Consider the following 21,591-nt stretch of genomic DNA (forward strand, 5'->3'; position numbering starts at 1 on the left):
AGGTGGCAATAAAAGAACTGAAATTGGCTTTTTAAGGAAAAGAACATGCAACTCCACGAGATGCTGTGAAGCCAGTACTGTGACTTCCCCGGGTGCGCAAATGCTGCGTGATCGCCAGGCCCAGATGCGGAAGCAGGAATTCTACTACAACCCTTTAGATTAAGGCGTCGCTTGGGAAGAATTTGGCGGGAACAGGAGGAGGCCGTACAAAGGAAGTGATGTAAGGTGTCACGGGGGGTGGGATTACACGGCCAGAGGTGCGGAAATATCATCTTGATTGGTTATTTTTTTGAGACACCGTCCTATCACAACGTCCCTCAGCCTTACTTCCGCTTGCGCAGTCTATTTTGCCCTTAGTAACGATGGCCGCAGAGGCTTCCTACCCTCCCGGGAGCAGAGTGCGCGTTTTCAGGAGCGCGGCTGGAGAAGACGGGAAAAGGCGTAAGATTCGTGAGCACTGATTGGCTGAAGCGAGAAGCGTTCTGGCTGCTGACTGGCTCCGTCTTTCGCGGGAAGGAGTTTGTGGCTTCTGCGAAAAGTAGATATAGCGGAGCGGCCGCCTCAGGGCTCGGAGGCGGTTAGGGGAACGCACCAGACCGGAACCTCCTGGAACTCTTTCCTGAGGGAATCGTGACGAAGATGTGGACCAGTAATGATGAGTGGGGCGGATTATGAGACCCGCAAGAAGGATTTAGCAAGGGGCTGGGTGGGAGAGGCCTGTGGCAGCGGGGGTGGGGGAGGGGCGGGGGCCGGCCGCGGGGGCGTGCGGGGTCGGGGGGAGGTTAAGGAGACGCTGGAAGTGGCTAGGGTGAAGTCTGGGGGTCCTGTGGATTTTTCAGAGGCTTGGAGGGCGGAACAGGTATTAATACCGTTGTTGTTTAAAACCAGGTGGATTTGAAAGCTATAGCAGTTCCTCTTTTGGGGGAACCGGAAGCTACACACAGTCCCCTGGGGGCTTTGGATCACCGACACCTTCCCAGGCCGAAAAGAAATCTGTAGGTTGAAAGCGTACTTCGTTTTATCTTATACTGTCCGGAAGCTACTGACTCATCTGTGAGAGAAAATTTGTGCGATGAAGGAAGGGTGTTAAACTTGAGCTGATACGATAATTGTCAATTATTATCTTTTCGAATCTTATAATTGAGTGCTGTAATTTTGAAAAGTGAAATTCCCCTAATTTTGCATCCATTGTTTCCTTGCCTTTATTTTGAAATTTACCAATAGAACTAATGAAATCAACCTTGTGGGAAAAGTGAACTTGTTTGTATAGCCTAGTTTACATTCTTCATGTATTGGAAGTCGTTTTTAAATGAAATGTAATGAGGTGCTCTAATGCGGTGGAAAGAACATGGTCTTTGAAGTCTAGTGGATCTATGATCCACCATTGCTCTGACACTCCTTGCAGGGTATCATTGGACAAATGATACCTTCTTGGAAATCTGTTTGGCACCTACTAAATGGGATTAATAATAGATACCTTACAAGGTTGTTGTGAGACTTAATATTATGGTATATATATAATTACACCTGCCCCAGAGTTGCTTTCAGTAAATGGTCCCAGAGAGTATTATTAAAAAGAACCTGAGCATTGGAGCCAGAGTACGTGGTGTCCAGAATCAACTTTGCCTTTTAACTGGTGGTGTGAGTTTAGCGAAGCAGCTTCCACTGCTGGTTTTGGTGGCCCTTGATTTTTCTCATCTGATAATAGTACTAGTACTACTCATGTCCCAGGGTGGTTCTGAGAATTGATAAATGAGGTAATGTACAGGAAAGTGATCTGTAAAAAGCTGTCCAAATGCTTGTTATTCACTCTTCCAGAAATGAGTTTCAATTTAATAGCTGCTGTTGATTTCATCCTTTAAAAAATATAGGATTTGGTGTTAAGATTCAGTATTAGTAGCTTCTGTGTTTTATGTCCAGGTTGATAAGCTTTTACCTAAACTGGTAATTCACAAGGGTGTGTCAGTGGGAAAAAAATCCATTGATAATTCCCATACATTTGGGCATTGCTTTATATTTTTCATATGATTATTTTATATAATCCTGTGAGTTAATTATTATTTACTGCATTGCACAACAGAGGCTCAGGGAGATTAAGGGACACCTGAGCTTGCATAGCTAGTTAGTCCACACATTGATGCTGCACAAATCCAAAATCTGATGAGCAACTTCTGTCTATTGTAATTTTCTTTTTCCCAGGAAGACCAGAGGGGACTCCAAGTCCTCTAACTTTGTCTTCCTTGAGGCTGTAAAGGAAAAAACAAAAGATAGATCATTGGTTCTCATCTTTTCTCCTTTATCTTAACTATTTTTCTTCATTCTGGTTGTTAGAATTCTTAATCTCAGTATCCCTCCCTGGGGCTGTGTATTAAGACTGCTTTTCAGAGAACAATGATGGTTATAAACTGGAGTTTCAAACCCAGGTCTTTTTATGTTTAAATCTAGTGCCTTTTCCACAGTAAATTAGATAAACACTCTATCTAAAATGTTTCCTGTTGACTATAAACCTGTTATATTTGATTGAATCATGTGAAATTTCTAATACCATGTTTTGCCTTTAAAAATGGTGGGTTTTTTATAGTACTGTCAGAGTAGCCAGTGGTTCATAGTCAGCTAGAAAAGAATTTTTTTCAGAATTAAACATATCAGTACTTGTGCTGACACCCTCTCTGTGAATCTCTTTGGAACAAACTGGAAACTCTTTGTGATCAGTTCTTGGCACATAATAGGTGCTCATTAAAAAACAAGAACTTGCTGTGATTTGAGATGAATTTGAAGGTATTTACTAACACCTCAATAATTACCCATCTGTAACTTTTTTCCCTGAGGAGTAATAATATTTATTGAATACCTACTACATGTGGTGCTTGGGATTAGCATTTTCATATACATTATATATTTCATTTACAACTCAAAAGGTAGATATCCTCATTTTATAGAATAGGTGGTGGTGTGTCCAGGGCTGTGGAGCTGGGATTTGAACACAGGTCTGTAGGACTTTCTGGCTCCAAAGCCCATATTCTTGCTGCTGTTACCACAGTGGCTCTTAGTTTTCTTATGCTGAAGATACAATGAAAATCTCAGGTGTGATAGGTGAAAACTGTATAGTAGATTATGAGAGCTAAATCCTGGGACCTCAGCAAATTTTAAATATATAAATACTAATATAGCATATAACTTCACTTATAAAATACTATAAAGTAAAATTGAAAAACAGTTGATTCCTTTATATCCTTGTTAAAAGCTATTACAGCTATAAATAGTGAGGAACAATAGCTGACCTAATAATTCCTAATGTTTATTGAGTGCTTACAGTGTGCCAGTTATTCTAGGTACTTCACCATATATTTAATTTTCATAATGATTTTTAATGATTTTATTATTCCTAGTTTTATAGATGAGGAAACTGAGGTACAGATGAATAGAGAAATGTGACCAAGAACACACTGCTCCTGAGTGGTAGAGCCATAATCTTTACACTCAAGCTTGGCTGCTGCCTGTTGTGACATGTGTGCTGGTAGTTGGCTAGGCTTACTTTCTACCATCCTGGCAGTACTCACCATTCAAAATTAGGCTTCAGCAAAGTGAAATGTTGCGAGTATCATGGACCTTCAGGGATAAGCTTCAACTGCTAAATCCATGAAGACCAAGAGTCTGCTATGTTCAGTCTTACATGTGGAACAGTTACTGGGTTACATCCTGTTGATCTCCAACAGGAAGAACCGTAATCTTTAATCCACCATGCTTTTTCCATCTTGTACATGGTCCCTCTAAGAGTGTATGAGAGTGCATGTTTGCCCTCAGCCTATAATGCATATTCCCTACCCACTATTTTTTCACTGTCGAAATTCTTGTGCTTCAAGGTCCAGCCTAAATGCTCCCTCTTCTTGAAATTGCCAAAAATATTTCCGAGATCCTACATAGAGCATCTCATTCTATAGTGTATCAAGATCAGGCTCGTTATTTACATTTTTACCTCCCCTAAGTTAGGAGTATGTTGAAGGCAAATCCTATTCCATTCTACTCATTTTTATGTTCCCCAAACAACCTCTGCCCAGTGGTAGGCAAAAATAAGAATTTATGCTGGTGTTAGGCTGCTTCTGGATGTGATTTGGGTGTCCTCTTCTGCCCATCACCTCCTGTCCCTTTCCTTTAAGATGTCCAGTGTGGCCAAGCCCTTATCCCATTTTCCCCATACTCACATTTGATTGTCAGAACATCTATCCTAAAGCTGTACCTCTAACTTTCTGTTATATTTTATCATGAGAGTTAGAACAACTCCAATGTTCTGTCTCTGCTGGCCATCTCTCAAACCCCTTCTGAGTACCATCTCATCTGTGATAAAAAGCCAGCTCCTAAAGGTGGGGTTTCCTTTAAAAGTCTGTTCCAGAAGCAGGTCATCTTCCTTATGCTGTTTGCACTCTGGCCTACTCATTTTGGTGATCCCTAGTACCGCACAAACTTATCCATTCATCAGGAGCTTTGGAGTCAGACAAGCCTGGGTTTGAAATCTAAAGTGTGGCATTTGTTAGCTATATAACCCTGGTTTTCATCTCTGTGAAGCAGGGATAATGAGGTGCATTTTGAAGATTCAATGTTATAATATATGTAAAGTGCTTGGCACATAGCAGGTGCTAAATGAACAGTAGTTATTATTTTCTTAATTGGATGTATGCATACTTTTTTTTCAGAGAGCCCGAGCTCAGCATATTGTACCCTGTACCATATCTCAGCTGCTTTCTGCTACTCTGGTTGATGAAGTGTTCAGAATTGGAAATGTTGAGATTTCACAGGTAAGTAAAAATAATTTGTGGAAGAGTCACTTAATCATAGGAATGAAGAATGAGATAAAACTAACATCTCAACAAAATACATAGGGGTGAAAATACATAGGGGTGGGCCTCCCTGGTGGCGCAGTGGTTGAGAGTCTGCCTGCCGATGCAGGGGACACGGGTTCGTGCCCCGGTCCGGGAAGATCCCACATGCTGCGGAGCGGCTGGGCCCGTGAGCCATGGCCACTGAGCCTGCGCGTCCGGAGTCAGTGCTCTGCAACGGGAGAGGCTACAACAGTGAGAGGCCTGCTTACCACAAAAAAAATAAATAAACACATAGGGGACTTCCCTGGTGGCGCAGTGGTTAAGAATCCGCCTCAGTGCAGGGGACACGGGTTCAAGCCCTGGTCTGAGAAGATCCCACATGCTGTGGAGCAGCTAAGCCTGTGCGCCACAACTACTGAGCCTGTGCTCTAGAGCCCGCGAGCCACAACTACTGAAGCCCGTGCGCCTAGAGCCCATACTCCGCAACGAGAGAAGCCACCGCAATGAGAAGCCCGCGCACTGCAACAAAAAGTAGCCCCCACTCACTGCAACTAGAGAAAGCCTGCGCGCAGCAATGAAGACCCAATGCAGCCTGAAATAAATAAATTTATGAAAAAAAAACATAGGGACTTCCCTGGTGGTCCAGTGGTTAAGATTCCATGCTCCCAATGCAGGGGGCCCAAGTTCAATCCCTGGTCAGGGAACTAGATCCTGCATGCCGTAACTAAGAGCCTATGTGCCCCAACTAAAGATCCCGCATGCTGCAATGAAGATACCACGTGCCACAGCTAAGACCCAGTGCAGCCAAATAAATAAATAAATAAATATTTTTAAGAAAATACATAAGTGTTGCTTTGGTTTCCAAGAAAACCAAATTTTTTTTTCTTCTGGTCTAGGTCACTATTGTGGGGATAATCAGAAATGCAGAGAAGGCTGCAACCAACATTGTTTACAAAATAGATGACATGACGGCTGCACCCATGGATGTTCGCCAGTGGGTTGACACAGATGTAAGTAGTTGGTTTTGAATCAGGGTGGGGTTACTCTGGGACTTTGGAGATGTTGAACTTTTTTAGTCTTACTTTTTAAAGGTGGATCTTATTATAAAAATAAAACATAAGCAAGACATCAAAGGCAGAAACCCTAACATTAAAGGCCAATACATTTGATGTCATAAAAAATTTAAAATCTTTTAAACTTCCCAAAATACTATAAACGAAGTTAAAGGGCAAGTGACGGGACACACTAGAATGTAAACTCTGTGAGAACAAGGATTTTTATGTAGGCACTGTATCCCTAGCACCTAGAACAGTGCCAGTTACATAGTGGGCCCTGAGTAAATATTATTTAAATTAGTGGGAAAATTTTTTGCAAAATATTACGAACATTTAAAATTTTCAATTATTGAAAGTTCTTACAGAGCAAAAAGGAAAAAGCAACCACACCTTAGGAAAACGGGCAAAGAAATGCACAAGTAATTCATAATAGATGAAATACAAATTGCAACAACAATAAGAAAAGCAAGTTTACTTAACATTAAGATACCATTTTTAGTTTATTAAATTGGCAAAGGAGAAAAGAGAATGGCAATGTCCACTTCTATTGAGAGCAGTAGGCGCTTAATTTATGGAGTGAATTGTCACTGTTTGTCTGGGGAAGTGGATACCGCCCTACCTTGATGTTATGAGCATCACCTTTCTCAAAAATCAGCCGATGATCAAAATCATCTCAGAAATGTTGACCACTCCACTGCCAGAAATTTGCATTCAGGAATAATTAAAAATACACGCAAAGATTCAGTTGTAAGATTGTTGATCATCATTATTTATAATAATGGAAAACTAAAAGGAATCTCAATGTTAGCAGTAGGATATTATTAATTAAATCCTGGTATATTTTTTAAAATACTGCAAATGATGTAGAAATGTATGTATTGTCACAAAGAATTGTTTACCATAAATTGTTGAGAGGAAAAGAGCATGTTAAAGGTAGTATGGGGCTTCCCTGGTGGCGCAGTGGTTGAGAGTCCGCCTGCCGATGCAGGGGACACGGGTTCATGCCCCAGTCCGGGAAGTTCCCACATGCTGCGGAGCAGCTGGGCCCGTGATCCATGGCCACTGAGCCTGTGCTCCGCAGCGGGAGAGGCCACAACAGTGAGAGGCCCGCATACCGCAAAAAAAAAAAAAAAAAGGTAGTATGCATGGTGTGGCCCCATTTTTGCAAAGCAACATATATATGAGTATATGTATAAACATGCAGAAAATAGACTTAAAGAAAATATATTCCTTTTACCCTTTTTATTTTTTTTAATTATTTTTAAAAATTTATTTATTTATTTAGCTGTGTTAGGTCTTTGTTGCTGTGCGCGGGCTTTCTCTAGTTGCGGCGAGCGGGAGCTACTCTTTGTTGTGATGCGCGGGTTTCTCATGTCGTGGCTTCTCTTGTTGCGAGCACGGGCTCTAGGCACATGGGATTCAGTAATTGTGGCATGTGGGCTCAGTAGTTATGGCTCACGGGCTCTAGAGCACAGGCTCAGTAGTTGTGGTACATGGGCTTAGTTGCTCCGCAGCATGTGGGATCTTCCTGGGCCAGGAATCGAACCTGTGTCCCCTGCATTGGCAGGCAGATTCTTAACCACTGTGCCACCAGGGAAGCCCCCTTTTTATTTTTTAATTGGGCAGAGGCCTCTTGGTTTTTTATGTTGTTTTTAAAATACATTCATTATAGAACATTTGGATAATGCATACTTTGTATGCTATTTTCGCTTCAAAAACCACAAGTCGTCTGTGAAGAATTAACTTGATAGTTATTCATTCTTTATTTTTTGGACCTCAGAAAAATACAGGAGAATTCATTCAACAGTTGTTATTGGAGCACTGATTCTGAACCAGACTGCTTGGTTCCAGGTAGACAAAGAATGCAAAAGACACAGTCCCTGCCATCAAGGGGGAAGGTAGTTACTAGAGATGCCTGATACTGCATGCTCATACAAAATGTATGGTGCTCACTTATAAACATTTAAAGATCCCCTGAAATCCCACATCCAAAAGATGACTACTGTTACAACACATTTTGGGAAATACCCTTTCAGACATTTCTCTCTGCATATCTGTACATATATGAGATGTATGCTTACAGTTTTACATAAAGGATAATATGATATGCAACTGCTCTGTAATCTGCTCTTTTCGCTCAAAACTATGTAGTGGAACTGATTTCTTAATGTCAATAAATACAAATTTACATCATCAATTTTGGTGACTGCCTATTCCATCATAAGGATATATCATCCCTTACTTATAGACCCAGTCAGGAAACATTTAGCTTATTTCCATCATTTGTTATTATAGACAATGCAGCGGTGAGTATCTTTGTGTACATCTCTTCATGATTGAGATAATCTCCTTAAGATCAATTTAAACTAGGTTTTCTGGAGGAAATACACATTTTACATGTTTCTACTTTCTTTTTTGGTTAATCTTACATTTACGTTTTTACATTTTTTATTGCCTTCCATATAGGTACCAATTTACTTAGTGCATGAGAGTTCCCCATTAGTTCTCCACACCCTAACAGTAGGTTTTATGAGTCTTAAATTTTTGTATCATAGTTTAAAAATAGTCCTGTCATTGAGAATTTTCTCATTTTTTGTGCGTAATTCTTTGGTTTTAGAGAGATTGGATTTTTTTTTTTTAACTTTATTCAGTGTTAATTTGTGGGTGGATTTTTAGTTGTCTAAAGTCCTTTGATTCCCCAGGAGTGTTTGGATATTTATTTTTGTTTGCAAGAGCCTGAAAATATTAACCTCTTATCATAATTATATGACTTCTCTAGTTTGTCCTTTGACTTTGAAAAGCTTTTCCTTGTTTCAGATTATTTTTCAATTCATGTTTCCTTCTATAATTTCTGTGGTTTCTTTTTATATCTCTATATATGATTAAGTCTTTTTATAATTAAATGATGTATTTTGGTAAAAGGAGAGAAGTATAGATCCAGCTTTACTTTTTGCAAGAGTTTGTTTTTAATTTTTATTGCAGTATAGTTGATTTATAATGTTGTGTTAGTTCCAACTTGTTTTAAAATGTTCTTTGAGAGAATACAAACTTTTATCTGTGGTATATATACAGCTATGTAAAATACTAGGTAGAGTGAAATGCAAATAGTTGATAATCTCCAGGTAATGGGAATTGGGGTGTTTTTTAGTTTTAAACACATACATTCTATATTCTCGTTTTTTTATAGTCGTGTATTTTATAATCAAAAAGAGCTTTGAGTCAGCTTATGTATTTTTCTTATTAATAATAGGTACATAGTCTAGAAAACCCAAAAAGAAATATTAAAATCATTTATAATTATCCAAGTTAACTTTTGTTAACGTTTTGATGTATATGTTTCCCCTTGTGGGAAATAAGCTTTTTTCCATGAGTCACAGCAGGTCTTCACAGACAATGAATAGAATTCTGCATTATCATTTGCAGCAGTATAAACTAATCCATTATACAAATGTGCACCTTTTGTTGGATATGTAGGTTGTTTTAAATGTTTTAGTATTCAAAACTATGCTGTGATGAATACTCCTAAAGCTAAATCTCTTTTTGAATTTTATTTTATTTATTTTTTTATACAGCAGGTTCTTATTAGTCATCCATTTTATACACATCAGTGTATACATGTCAATCCCAATCGCCCAATTCATCACACCACCACCACCACCCCCCAGCCACTTTCCCCGCTTGGTGTCCATACGTTTGCTCTCTACATCTGTGTCTCAATTTCTGCCCTGCAAACCAGTTCATCTGTACCATTTTTCTAGGTTTCCCCATACATGCGTTAATATACGATATTTGTTTTTCTCTTTCTGACTTACTTCACTCTGTATGACAGTCTCTAGATCCATCCACATCTCTACACGTGACCCAATTTCGTTCATTTTTATGTCTGAGTAATATTCCATTGTATATGTGTACCATATCTTCTTTATCCATTCGTCTATCTATGGGCATTTAGGTTGCTTCTATGACCTGGCTCTTATAAATAGTGCTGCAATGAACACTGGGGTGCATGTGTCTTTTTGAATTATGATTTTCTCTGGGTATATGCCCAGTGGTGGGATTGCTGGGTCATATGGTAATTCTATTTTTAGGTTTTGAAGGAACCTCTGTACTGTTCTCCATAGTGGCTGTATCCGTTTACATTCCCACCAATAGTGCAAGAGGGTTCCCTTTTCTCCACACCCTCTCCAGCATTTGTTGTTTGTAGATTTTCTGATGATACCCATTCTAACTGGTGTGAGGTGATACCTCATTGTAGTTTTGATTTGCATTTCTCTAATAATTAGTGATGTTGAGCAGCTTTTCATGTGCTTCTTGGCCATCTGTATGTCTTCTTTGGAGAAATGTCTATTTAGGTCTTCTGCCCATTTTTGGATTGGGTTGTTTGTTTTTTTAATATTGAGCTGCATGAGCTGTTTATATATTTTGGAGATTAATCTTTCGTCTGCAAATATTTTCTCCCATTCTGAGGGTTGTCTTTTCGTCCTGTTTGTAGTTTCCTTTGCTTTGCAAAAGCTTTTAAGTTTCATTAGGTCCCATTTGTTTATTTTTGTTTTTATTTCCATTACTCTAGGAGGTCGATCAAAAAAGAACTTGCTGTGATTTATGTCAAAAAGTGTTCTTCCTATGTTTTCCTCTAAGAGTTTTATAGTGTCTGGCCTTACATTTAGAGCTTTAATCCATTTTCAGTTTATTTTTGTGTATGGTGTTAGGGAGTGTTCTAATTTCATTCTTTTACATGTAGCTGTCCAGTTTTCCCAGCACCGCTTATTGAAGCAACTGTCTTTCCTCCATTGTATATCCTTGTCTCCTTTGTCATAGATTAGTTGACCATATTAAAGCTAAATCTTAATACATGTTCTTTATTTTCTTAAATTTCTAAAAGTACAGTTGCTATGCCAATAAGTATGTCCACCAGAAAGTTGTGTGCCTAAGAACACTGAATGAGAGTGCCATAATCGTTTGCTTGTTTTTTGATGTGCATAACATGGAACTTGGATATTTTTATTCTAATTCCTGGTTTTATTTTTTAAAAATTAAATTCTAAAAGGCAGGGCAAACTAGGTAGTGCTACATTAGGATCCTTTAGCTCTTACTTTGTAACTTTCTCTTTCTGTACATAATTTAGAAATTTTGAAGAGGCTTTCACCAGCATCACTAAAACCTAAGTGGTGTGTTTGTATTTTTTCTGTTAGGATGCCAGCAGTGAAAACACTGTGGTTCCTCCAGAAACATATGTGAAAGTGGCTGGTCATCTGAGATCTTTTCAGGTAAAGTCAGGGAAAAAAACGACAGTTAAAATGTATCTGCATGGGGCTTGCCTGGTGGCGCAGAGATTGAGAGTCCGCCTGCCGATTCAGGGGACACAGGTTCGTGCCTCGGTTCGGGAGAATCCCACGTGCCGCGGAGCGGCTGGGCCTGTGAGCCATGGCCACTGGGCCTGCGCATCTGGAGTCTGTGCTCCGCAATGGGAGAGGCCACATTAGTGAGAGGCCCGCGTACGGGGGGGAAAAAAAAAATGTATCTGCATGAAGCAGTTTCTGGGGTCATGCCTAAGTTTAGGATACTTAAGACTTAGTAAGTCTCTATGTTTAATGGGAGTTATATTGAAGTTAATTCATTATTTTCTTCTTCAAAAGGAAATAATGGGTTTCCTCAATATAAAACAAACAGAAAGGTAGAGAAAGAACAAGATCTCAGCCTACAGTTGCCATCTATGGCATTCATTAGGTGTAGAAGGCGGACACTGGATTTGGAGACTAGACTCTGGTTGTATAACCCTGGGAAAGTCATTGAACATCTCTGTGCTAGTTTTGTTCTTTTGACTATATTTCATTGACTGTTTTTGGATTAACTCTGAGTTAAAAATTTTCAGTATATAACACATTTTCCTCAGTAAAATACTATAACCGAGAAAGGAGCCACAATGTTTTGACCTGAAATTGACTTGAATGTGCTCATTATTTGTTCACATTTCTCTCTTTATTTTAATAGAACAAGAAAAGCCTGGTAGCCTTTAAGATCATGCCCCTGGAGGATATGAATGAGTTTACCACACATATTCTGGAAGTAGTCAATGCACACATGATGCTCAGCAAGTCTAACAGCCAGGTGAGCAGCTTCATTCTCGTCGTTTTTTCTCTTCCCTGAAAAAACCTAAACCACTTCTGTGCTCCGGCTTTGATTTCCTTGACATTTTGAAGATTGAGCCACAAGAAAGTCATCATTCAGTCCTCAAAAAAAATTTTCTCCATGAGCTTTGCTGTGTTATTTTATTCCTGATGAAACACTTTCCTCTCAAAATTACAAGTTCCTCTAACCCTGGTGGCTTGGATGGCTGAGGCCAAGACAAGCTTCAAGTGTAGACACATAATTATCAGCTGAGCTCTTAGCTTCAGGATTTTCAGTCCATATTCAGAGAAAAACCCCAACTAAGATAGCATTTTGCTGCTTTCCTTCCAACCTATTGGCTAAACAGGATTATTTATGCACCATTATTTTGTCCCTGCAACTATATTTCTTGCTTCATATCGAAATTTCTCAACATTTTCTGTGGTACATATTCAGTTTGGCAAGTCCATCTAGGACCACATAATGGGTTTGCTGATCTGAGTATTAGAGTGCCCTTAGATGATTCTGGTGGCAAGGTGGAAGACTGGTTACAGTAGGAGGGACTGGAGCTGTTGCCTCTTGTTTTGTGCCAAGCACTTTGCTAAGCCCTGGGGATACAAAGATACATTCATTCAATTTATTGAGCCTAGTATATGCCAATCATTATTCTAGGCCCTGGGAATAAAGCAGTGAACAAGATGGGTAAAGTGTCTGCCCTCAAATTTATATTCTTGAGAGAAATGGACCATCAACAAGAAAACAAATATATAATTTTAGGTAGTTATAGGTACTCTGAAATTAAGCAGAGTAGGAGAAGACAGTGATGGAGGGAATAAGAATGGTATAATTTTTAAATGAGAGAAGAACATTCCATGCGGTGTCAGAAGCCATGAGACTGGAACAAGCTTGGCATACTTGAGACTAGCAAGAAGGCCAGACTGTCTGGAGTGAAGCAAATGACATGGGAGGTGGTACAGGGATGTAGGCAAGGGAGCGAGACCCCGATCATGTAGGGCTTTATAGGCCATAGTAAGGATTACTTTTTTCTAATTGACACTAAACCTTTAGAAGGTTTTGACTAGGGAAGTGATGTGGTCTGATTTACCTTTTTAAAAGCTCACTTGAGCTGCTGTGTGGAGAGTAGACTATGAGACACCAACAATAGCAACAGAAGTAATTCTGGGGAATGGTAGCAGCAGCTGGGTAAGAAGTGATTGGATTCTAATACATTTCGAAGGTAGAGCTGACAGGACTTAATGGTTTAGATACAGGATATAAAGAAAAGAGAGGGTACAAAAATAACTCCTAGGTTTGGGGCTTGAGTAACTAGATGAAGCTAGCAGGTTTGAAGGGCAAACTCCAGAGTTCTGTTCTGGACTTAGCAAATGCAACGTGTCAGACACCCAAATGGAGACCAGAATGGACGGCTGACTGTATAAAGCTGGGACTCAAAGGAGAGGTCAGGGGTAGAGAGAGAGCATTGGGAGTCATTGTGTGGATGGTATTTAAAGCCTTGGATGAGAGGAGGTAACTAGTGAGTTAAGAGGTAAGAGACCTAAGCTCTGAGACACAGAGCTAGGAGTCTGGAGGCACAGCAGGAGCCAGAGAAGGTCAGAGAAGTTGCCAGTTGGGCAGGAGGAAAATCAGGAAATGTGGTTCTGTAGAATATTCTGAAAAGAGTACTTTAAGGAGGGAGTGGAGTTCAACAGTAGAATGCTGCCTAGAAGTCAAGTAAGGTGATGAGAGAGGTCCGTCGGATTTGGAAACGTGGATCTTCAGAAGAGTGGCTTCAGCAATGGTTAGGGGAAATGTGGATTAAAAAGAATGGGACTGGGTAGAAAGTTTAGGGTGTTTATTTTATGACTATACTTCATAACCTAAACATATATATCAAATGTTCTGTGATAAAAATGGTTTTAAAGTGAGGATGGGTGGAAGCTGTGAGTATAGACAGTTATATTGAGGAGTAAATAAAATAATCCTTTCCCTCAAAGAGTTTGCCTTAAGCATTGAGGGTTCAGATCACTTAAGCAGTGAGGAGTGGCAAGTGCAGGGTGCTGTCGAACCACAGAGAAGAGTTTCCTGTCCTGACCTGGACATCAAAAACGGCCTCCTGGAGGAGGTGATGCCTAAACCAAGTCTTAAAATACACATATGGGAGCAGGGGTGCACCTGAAGCATGTTTATGAGGTCATTTCAGCAGAGGTATCCAGGGAAGAAATAGCATTCAGTTCAGTATTACTGGATCATAAAATAGGACTTCTGTCTCACCAGCAAGCAACGTGAAGGCATCTAGCTTGAAAACAGGAGACCATGACTGAATTTTGGGGTTTTTTTTAATGACCTCGAAGCATTGGCATTTAATGATTTTTTTTTTTTTTTTTTTTTTTTTTTTTTTTGGTCTGCGTTGGGTCTTCCGTGCTGTGCGCGGGCTTTCTCTAGTTGCGGTGAGCGGGGGCTACTCTTCATTGCAGTGCGCAGGCTTCTCATTGTGGTGACTTCTCTTGTTGCGGAGCACGGGCTCTAGGCGTGCGGGCTTCAGTAGTTGTGGCATGTGGGCTCAGTAGTTGTGGCACAGGGGCACTAGAGCACAGGCTTAGTAGCTGTGGCACGCGGGCTTAGTTGCTCCACGGCATGTGGGATCTTCCCGGACCGGGGCTCGAACCCGCGTCCCCTGCACTGGCAGGTGGATTCTTAACTACTGCGCCACCAGGGAAGCCCTAATGAACGTTTGTTGAATGAATGAGTCTCTTGACTGCATGGGATTCACTGATGAGCTTCCACAATGCTCTTTTACTTGTAATGAGTACTTAACATATTTAATCTTTTGTCATCTTTATTCAGTTCAATAAATTAAACATTGACTGAGCACCTGCTGCCCACCAGGCACTGTGCAAAGCTGAAGGGGCTTATGGGAGAAAGTGACAGGCAAACAGTGCGATGGCTACTATGAGAGGGAATGGGCCAAATGCTGTGAGAGCCAAGAAGGAAGAACACAACTAACTTTGGCCTGGGGGGATGTCAGGGAAGTCTTCACAAAGGCAGTGACAATTAAGTTGGGCTTTGAAGGATGAGAAGGGTGTTTCCCAAGCAGATGAGGGGAGGAGCATTCCAGACATGGAATAACATGTCAGAGGCGTGTGTGTGACTGGCAAGAATTCCCTGTGTTGAAAGGGGATGGTCAAGAATAAAATACAGACTTTGATGTCTAGTTGTAGTCGGTCTAATATCCAGGAGTTTTATATTATTTTCACAGGCAGGGGGAGCCAGCTGAAAGCTTTTAGGTGGAGGAGAGACATGATCAGAAGTTATTACTTGGAGCAGTGAGGAGGGTTGATTGGAATAGGAGAGACTTGCAGCTGAGACACCAGTCAGGAGATCAGGGGTGATGAGGATCAATTCGAGCCACTGAACGCTGTATTAATGGGCTGTGGTGATGGGCTGTGGTGACGGGCTGTGGGAGGTGAGCGAGTGGAGACTCAAAGATGGCCAAGGTCTACAGGACTGGGCTTGGACTTACTAATAGAAATGGAATATACCAGGGCAAGCAGGTTTGGGGAGGAAAGTAAACTTTATTTTGAAGTGTGTGAGATAGCTAAGTGGAGGTCTTCAGTAGATGGTTGGTAACGAGGATTTGTGGCCTCGGAGGAGGTCTGGGATGAAATCCTGAGAGAACTATCAGCTTTTTGGAAGACAGGTAGACAAAGAGGCTGAGAAAGGATACTGAGAAGGTATAGTTTGAAAATTAAGTGGAGAACCAGAAGAATATGGTGTCAGGAAGCCTAAGGAGGGGTACATTTCAAGAGGGGTGTGGTCAGCAGTGTCTGCTTCTGAGAGGTCAAGTGTTATGAGAACTGAAAGTGATTACTGGCTGTGTTGGTTGATAAGCATTGGTACGTTTGGTGAGAACTGTTTCAGAGGTATATTTGGAGAGAATCCAAATAGTGCTGGGAAATGTAAACAGTGACTATAATCTATTATTTTTTAAAAGTTTGGTGGTAAAAAAGAAGAAAAGAGAGGGTAATGAGAACTATGTCTCCTTTTCTCTCCTTGTAATGCTTCATGCCTAGTTGACACTCAGTAAATGCTTGCATGATTGAAGCACCAGAGGTAGATACCACTATAGCAGATCTCAGTAATTTTCTTCTCAGTGCTATTTTTCCTCTGGTTCCTGTCACATCACAAAAGAAAAGGAGGATCCAGGAAGTACCTTTCTCTCAGTTTGATGTGATATGCTTCAGAGAATGACTTTATCTTCCTATGAAATACTCATTAGATAATAGCTGTCCTTTCCAAGGGAAGCAGTTGTTATTGGGAAAACTCTGCTTAGGGAATTCCCTGGCAGTCCAGTGGTTAGGACTCTAACCACGCTTTGACGTGGCCTGGGTTCAATCCCCAGTCAGGGAACTAATATCCCACAAGCCGTGTAGCGCAGCCAAAAAAAAAAAAAACTGCTTAAATTGTTTTTTTGTAAACTATTTATTAAGCTATTTAAAAGAGCAAGGACTGTGTTTAAATTGGTGAATTTACTAATGTTGTAAACTTATTTCTTAATTCAGCCCTCAGCAGGGAGAGCACCTGTCAGCAATCCAGGAATGGGTGAAGCTGGGAACTTTGGTGGGAATAGCTTCATGCCAACAAATGGCCTCACTGTGGCCCAGAACCAGGTAAACAGCTGAGTGGCTCCAGACATGCAAGACACAGACAGTTAGTTGTAAATTATGTTACTTCCTTAATGGTGCTAAGTACCTGACTCATTTCTTTCCTATAAAGGGATTCTGGCTTACATAGGGGAGCTGATTCAGAGTAGTTGCTAAAATCTTTCTGATTTGAATCTTCAGGTACTGAATTTGATTAAGGCTTGCCCAAGGCCTGAAGGATTGAACTTTCAGGATCTCAAGAATCAGCTCCAACACATGACCGTACCCTCCATCAAGTGAGTATTTGGTTTCTGTGAACTAGGGCTCCAGAATTGTACCCGTTTCCCCTCACCAGGATTTCCCGGTAATGAGAAGTAAGTTTAAAAAAAAAAAAAAAAACTGTTGACTAACAAAAGCGAAGTTGTTCAGTCATGGAAAAGTAGAAAAAGGACTCACAAAGATGGTGCTGCCTGTCACTTCACTCATTCATTTTTCATTCAGCAAATACTAAGTACCATTATGTGCAAGGGATGTAATTTTGAGCAAAAATTGACCAGATACCTCTCGTGGAATTTAGTCTGGAGGAATGAGATCCTAAGCTCCTAGTCCTCAGGTGTACATTTGCATTGGCATTGCTGTCCCCACTGTGCAGTGTTCCTCAGGCTATCTGGACCTGAAGCCATTAGACAGTCCTTCCAACATCCTTGTCCTGATAACCTGTTAGACAAGCAGCTTCCTGATTCTAATGAACTAATCAAACAAACGGAGTATTATGGTGTTTGTGATAGTTGTTACTATAAATCAGTTGATATTCTAGGTCTCGATAGAAAAGAATACTCAGGTCTAATTCCATTTCCTGTCCTATGAGATGAGGATAATAATTCCTATCTTAGAGTTACTGTGATGATGAGGTGCAGAATGTCTGTCACAATAGTAGGTGCTCTATAAATTGTTACTCTTATTAAATATGTTACTGACACTGACCCTGAGGGCCTTTAAGGATTTGAAGGTGTCATACCATTTCTAGAAAGACCTTTCCTTTCCTTCTTGCAACTTGATTTCCCAGAGGGGAATGAGAGGGTCGGTGGATGAGTGAGGAGCTATTTTTTTATATAGCTGTTTATATTGGGAGACATTATATGCAACCGGAACTATAGCTTTAGATCCTGGTTTCAGTTTGCTTACACTGGTATTTAAGTGAGGTCCTATTTTCTTTGCTTTACACAACTTGGGAGAGGCATCCAAGGCAGCCCTAAAGCCTTTGTCTCCAAGGATTACCTCAGTTTTGTAATTTTACTGGTGTTTCTCCCTGCAAGAGCCTTCCATGAGCAAAATGGCCATGAATTCTTGTCAGCTAAGATAGAAAGTAGGGAAATGAGTAAAGTTTACATATTCGGCCATATCCAAAAGGCAGTTTCCTTTCTTCTACATTTGGTTTTTTCTTTCTTTCTAGGCAAGCTGTGGATTTTCTAAGCAACGAGGGACACATCTATTCCACTGTGGATGATGATCATTTTAAATCCACAGATGCAGAATAACTGGATCTAATTGGGTACCCGAGATATTTTCCAGCTGGACCTTTTATGCAGTCTCTCGTCTCCAGCTGTGCATATATTTGGCAGGTTGACTTCTAGGTAGTAGGTTTCATCTATAAAAGGTTTCAATTGACATCCTTTTGAAACTTACTACTCTTCTGTGTTTTTGAAGCTCAGAGGGATATGGGCAACTGACAGGGATGTAAACCAGGGCGGAATTTCTTAAAGAACTTACAAATTAGTTACAATATCAGGATAAATGGAATTGGAAGAGGGATGCTACCAAGAAGGGTTGGGCGGTATTACTTAAATAATACTCAGGAGTTTTTATGCCTAAATTGTTTCCTGTTGAGAGCAGGACTAGGGCCTGTCAGCAGAGAGCTAGCCACAAAGCCCACTAACCTCTGCCTGTTTTTGTTCCCCACTTTGGTTATGTGGTTATGTGTTTTTACTTTCAGAATTGCACTTTCTTTCACCTTGTCATAATTGCTGCCCAAAGTGTGTTTTTATAAGCATGGGGTTCTAGAATGGTGGCTTCATGGGGCAGAGAGAAAGATACGTGTTTTGTACAAAATAAGTACATTCATATGCTTAATAAAATAGTTCTATTATTGCAGTAACTTGTAAAAATGTTCTTTTTTTTACACTGTAATAATTAATACTTTATCATCTCAGCTAATTCAGAGATAAGTTAATGAGGTGTAACATGCAAATAAAAGTTCTGTAACTGCTTTAACTGTGTTTCTAAATGAGATCTACCAGCAGCTGTGTGGAGAAGGCTCCACTCCCTTGGTTTCTGACAGTGAACAACAATGTGGTTGTTATTTTCTGTACGTGCAGGATAGTTCCCATCTGGGGAGCTGTGCAGACGCTTAAAAGTCAGTCAACCAGTATGTTCATTTGCAAGTATGTCCATTCTTGATTGTTGCCTAAAAGAAAGAACAGTGGCTAAAAACAGGTTTAAAAAAGCATATACATTTGAATATGGAATGCATGATAGGATACTTCTATGGGTGGTGGACTTCTCGTTCTAGTTACCATGCTAATGCCCTCAAATGGGCAAGGGGGCAATAGCAGTGGTTCTGGGTGGAAGTCACTTTTTCTTTTGATTTTGAATTCTATGATTTAGCAATCAAAAACTACTTACTCATTAATTCAGCGAGTTTTTTTTTGGTTTTTTTTGTTTTTTTTGTGGTACGCGGGCCTCTCACTGTTGTGGCCTCTCCCGTTGCGGAGCACAGGCTCCAGACGCGCAGGCTCAGCGGCCATGGCTCACGGGCCCAGCCGCTCCGCGGCATGTGGGATCTTCCCAGACCAGGGCACGAACCCGCGTCCCCTGCATCGGCAGGTGGACTTTAAACCACTGCGCCACCAGGGGAGCCCTCAGCGAGTGTTTATTGAATACCTACTGTGTCAACCCATTGGTCAGCTACTAGGAATATAAAGCAAAATAAGAGATTGGTGTCCCAGGACTTGCTGATTCAGCATTTCCAATAACACAGAGTAGCTACTCAGGGATACTGAATTCCCTGCCACCTTGGCATTGACACGGTATCACAGGAGCTCTGTGGATTCTGAGCACTATGGAGGCCCGTGGGGCTGAGCCGAGGTAGGCCACTGCTCAGCAGAGTGAAACGCCAGCCTCTGTAGAGCTTCTACCTGCTCAAGCCAGGGGAGCTTGCATTTTGGATATTTGTCGTCACCTGGGATGTCAGGTATACAGTGTTCTCTTGGTACATTGTTGAGACAGCAGGAACAGCACTATTACCCAAGTTCTCAGAAATCCCCAGTGTCACAGCCAAGCCATGAGTCTAGCCTAGTCTCAGGAAGATCTCTTTAGGTGTACAGTGGGAGATGAGGCTCCTTGGGAAATAGTGGTACTTTATTGGATTTAACTAGAGAAAAGCCAGTAAGAATTAGTGTCCTATGTGAATTAATAGATTTGTTTTTTAAAATGTTGTTGAGGGAAATTCAAAACTCGATAAATTTTTGAGCATGCATCCCCAGGTTATATTCATTTACTTAGCAGTTATTTACTATATCAGTTACTATATTAGTTTGTTATATATATTACAAAACACTCAAAATTAGAAATGAAAAAGGATATTAAAAATAAATATGAAAGGATGTACCAATACAGTTGACCCTTGAACATCACGGTTTGAGCTGTGCAGGTCCACTTATACGCAGATTTTTTCCAATAAACACATACTACACGATCTGCAGTTGGTTGAATCTGCAGGTGAGGAGGGTCAACTGTAAAGTTGTATGTGGATTTTTTGACCGTGTTGGGGGTCAACTGTAATTCTTCTCTGTTTCCCAGTCAATCATCTTGTGTCCTCACTTTGGAGACCACTGCTTGGGGGAATCTCTAGCCCCATTATAGTTCCCTCCCCACCACCCAGCGGTTTATTCCAGAGGTAAAGAAGACAAAAGCACCCTGAGGGTGGTATCTGCCTTTGGTCCATTCCCTTCCTACCCTTACTGCTCTAGTAAGACAGTCACAGTTGTGGTTTTCAAACGTGTTTTCCTTTTAAGCCCAGCTTTCCCTGCTATGAAATTGGTGGCTTTCTCCTCATGGCAGCATTTGGCCACTCAGAAACCCCCTTTTGTGGGAACTGGTGGCCCCTCTCCTCTGCCCCCCTTTTGTGATCTTGCTCAATTTGGTGCCAAGATTAACTGCAAACGTGAACGTGAAACTGTGGACATTTGCATGGGGTCCTGATCCCTAGGGGTTCGGTGCCAAGGAGGAACTTTCTGTCTCTTGCTTATTGCTTTTCCCAGAGTACTCTCTTCCTCAGGGTCCTCCTGTGTGGTAGAGATTGCGTCTGTGGAGGAGGGCGTGGGAACTGGTGTGGAGATGAGCATGGGTGCTAGATACTGGGGACTGGCCCAGCAGCACGTAGTCACTGCTCAGTGGTCACCTGGAGAATGCCCTGCTGGAGTGTGGCAGCCTGGGAAGTACATGGGTCCAGAGAGCCAGAGGGATGTTAGGAGGCAAAGGAAGGACACACTCAGGTGTAGTGCCTCGAATCCAGGAGTGGGAATTTGACCCTCTTTCGGCTCCCGCCTCCACTGGACACTCCTTCCATCTTTTTGTCTCTCTCCTGTCCTCTGCTGACCATGGTGCTTAATTCCGTGACTGCATTAGCCCAAGAAACCAAAGTCCCACTACTTCTAGGAAGTGAGGCCTGTGGTCTTACCTTACTAAACAGGCCTTAACTGACCCTGGAAACTGAGTTATTCTCTGCATAGGCACAGGCTTGTATTTCTTCTCTTATCTCGTTATACTGGCTCTGTCTCCACAGCCCAGGAACACAGTATAAACACTGGGATGAATTCCATGACTAGGAGACAGTGTAAGCATGTGAAAGGGGTGTTGGTTTTAGAGACAGGTACAGCTCTCAGATCTTGGTCAACAGTAATGATACTAACA

The 21,591-nt window shown here is 41.2% G+C and overlaps 1 protein-coding gene across 1 annotated transcript; it reads left to right on the forward strand.

Annotated features, from left to right (window-relative positions):
* The first annotated feature begins 351 nt into the window (after nucleotides 1–351).
* Nucleotides 352–18,771, forward strand: RPA2 (replication protein A2). Its single transcript, XM_004266597.4, is given in 10 exon segments — nucleotides 352–482; nucleotides 484–649; nucleotides 889–995; nucleotides 4,692–4,793; nucleotides 5,714–5,827; nucleotides 11,065–11,139; nucleotides 11,864–11,980; nucleotides 16,540–16,647; nucleotides 16,822–16,916; nucleotides 18,074–18,771. Coding segments are annotated over 10 exon segments (1,089 nt in total). The 5' UTR covers nucleotides 352–362; the 3' UTR covers nucleotides 18,159–18,771.
* The last annotated feature ends 2,820 nt before the right edge of the window (nucleotides 18,772–21,591 follow it).

Source organism: Orcinus orca, chromosome 1 (genome assembly GCF_937001465.1).
Source record: "Orcinus orca chromosome 1, mOrcOrc1.1, whole genome shotgun sequence".
In the NCBI taxonomy this organism is placed as follows: Eukaryota; Metazoa; Chordata; class Mammalia; order Artiodactyla; family Delphinidae; genus Orcinus; species Orcinus orca.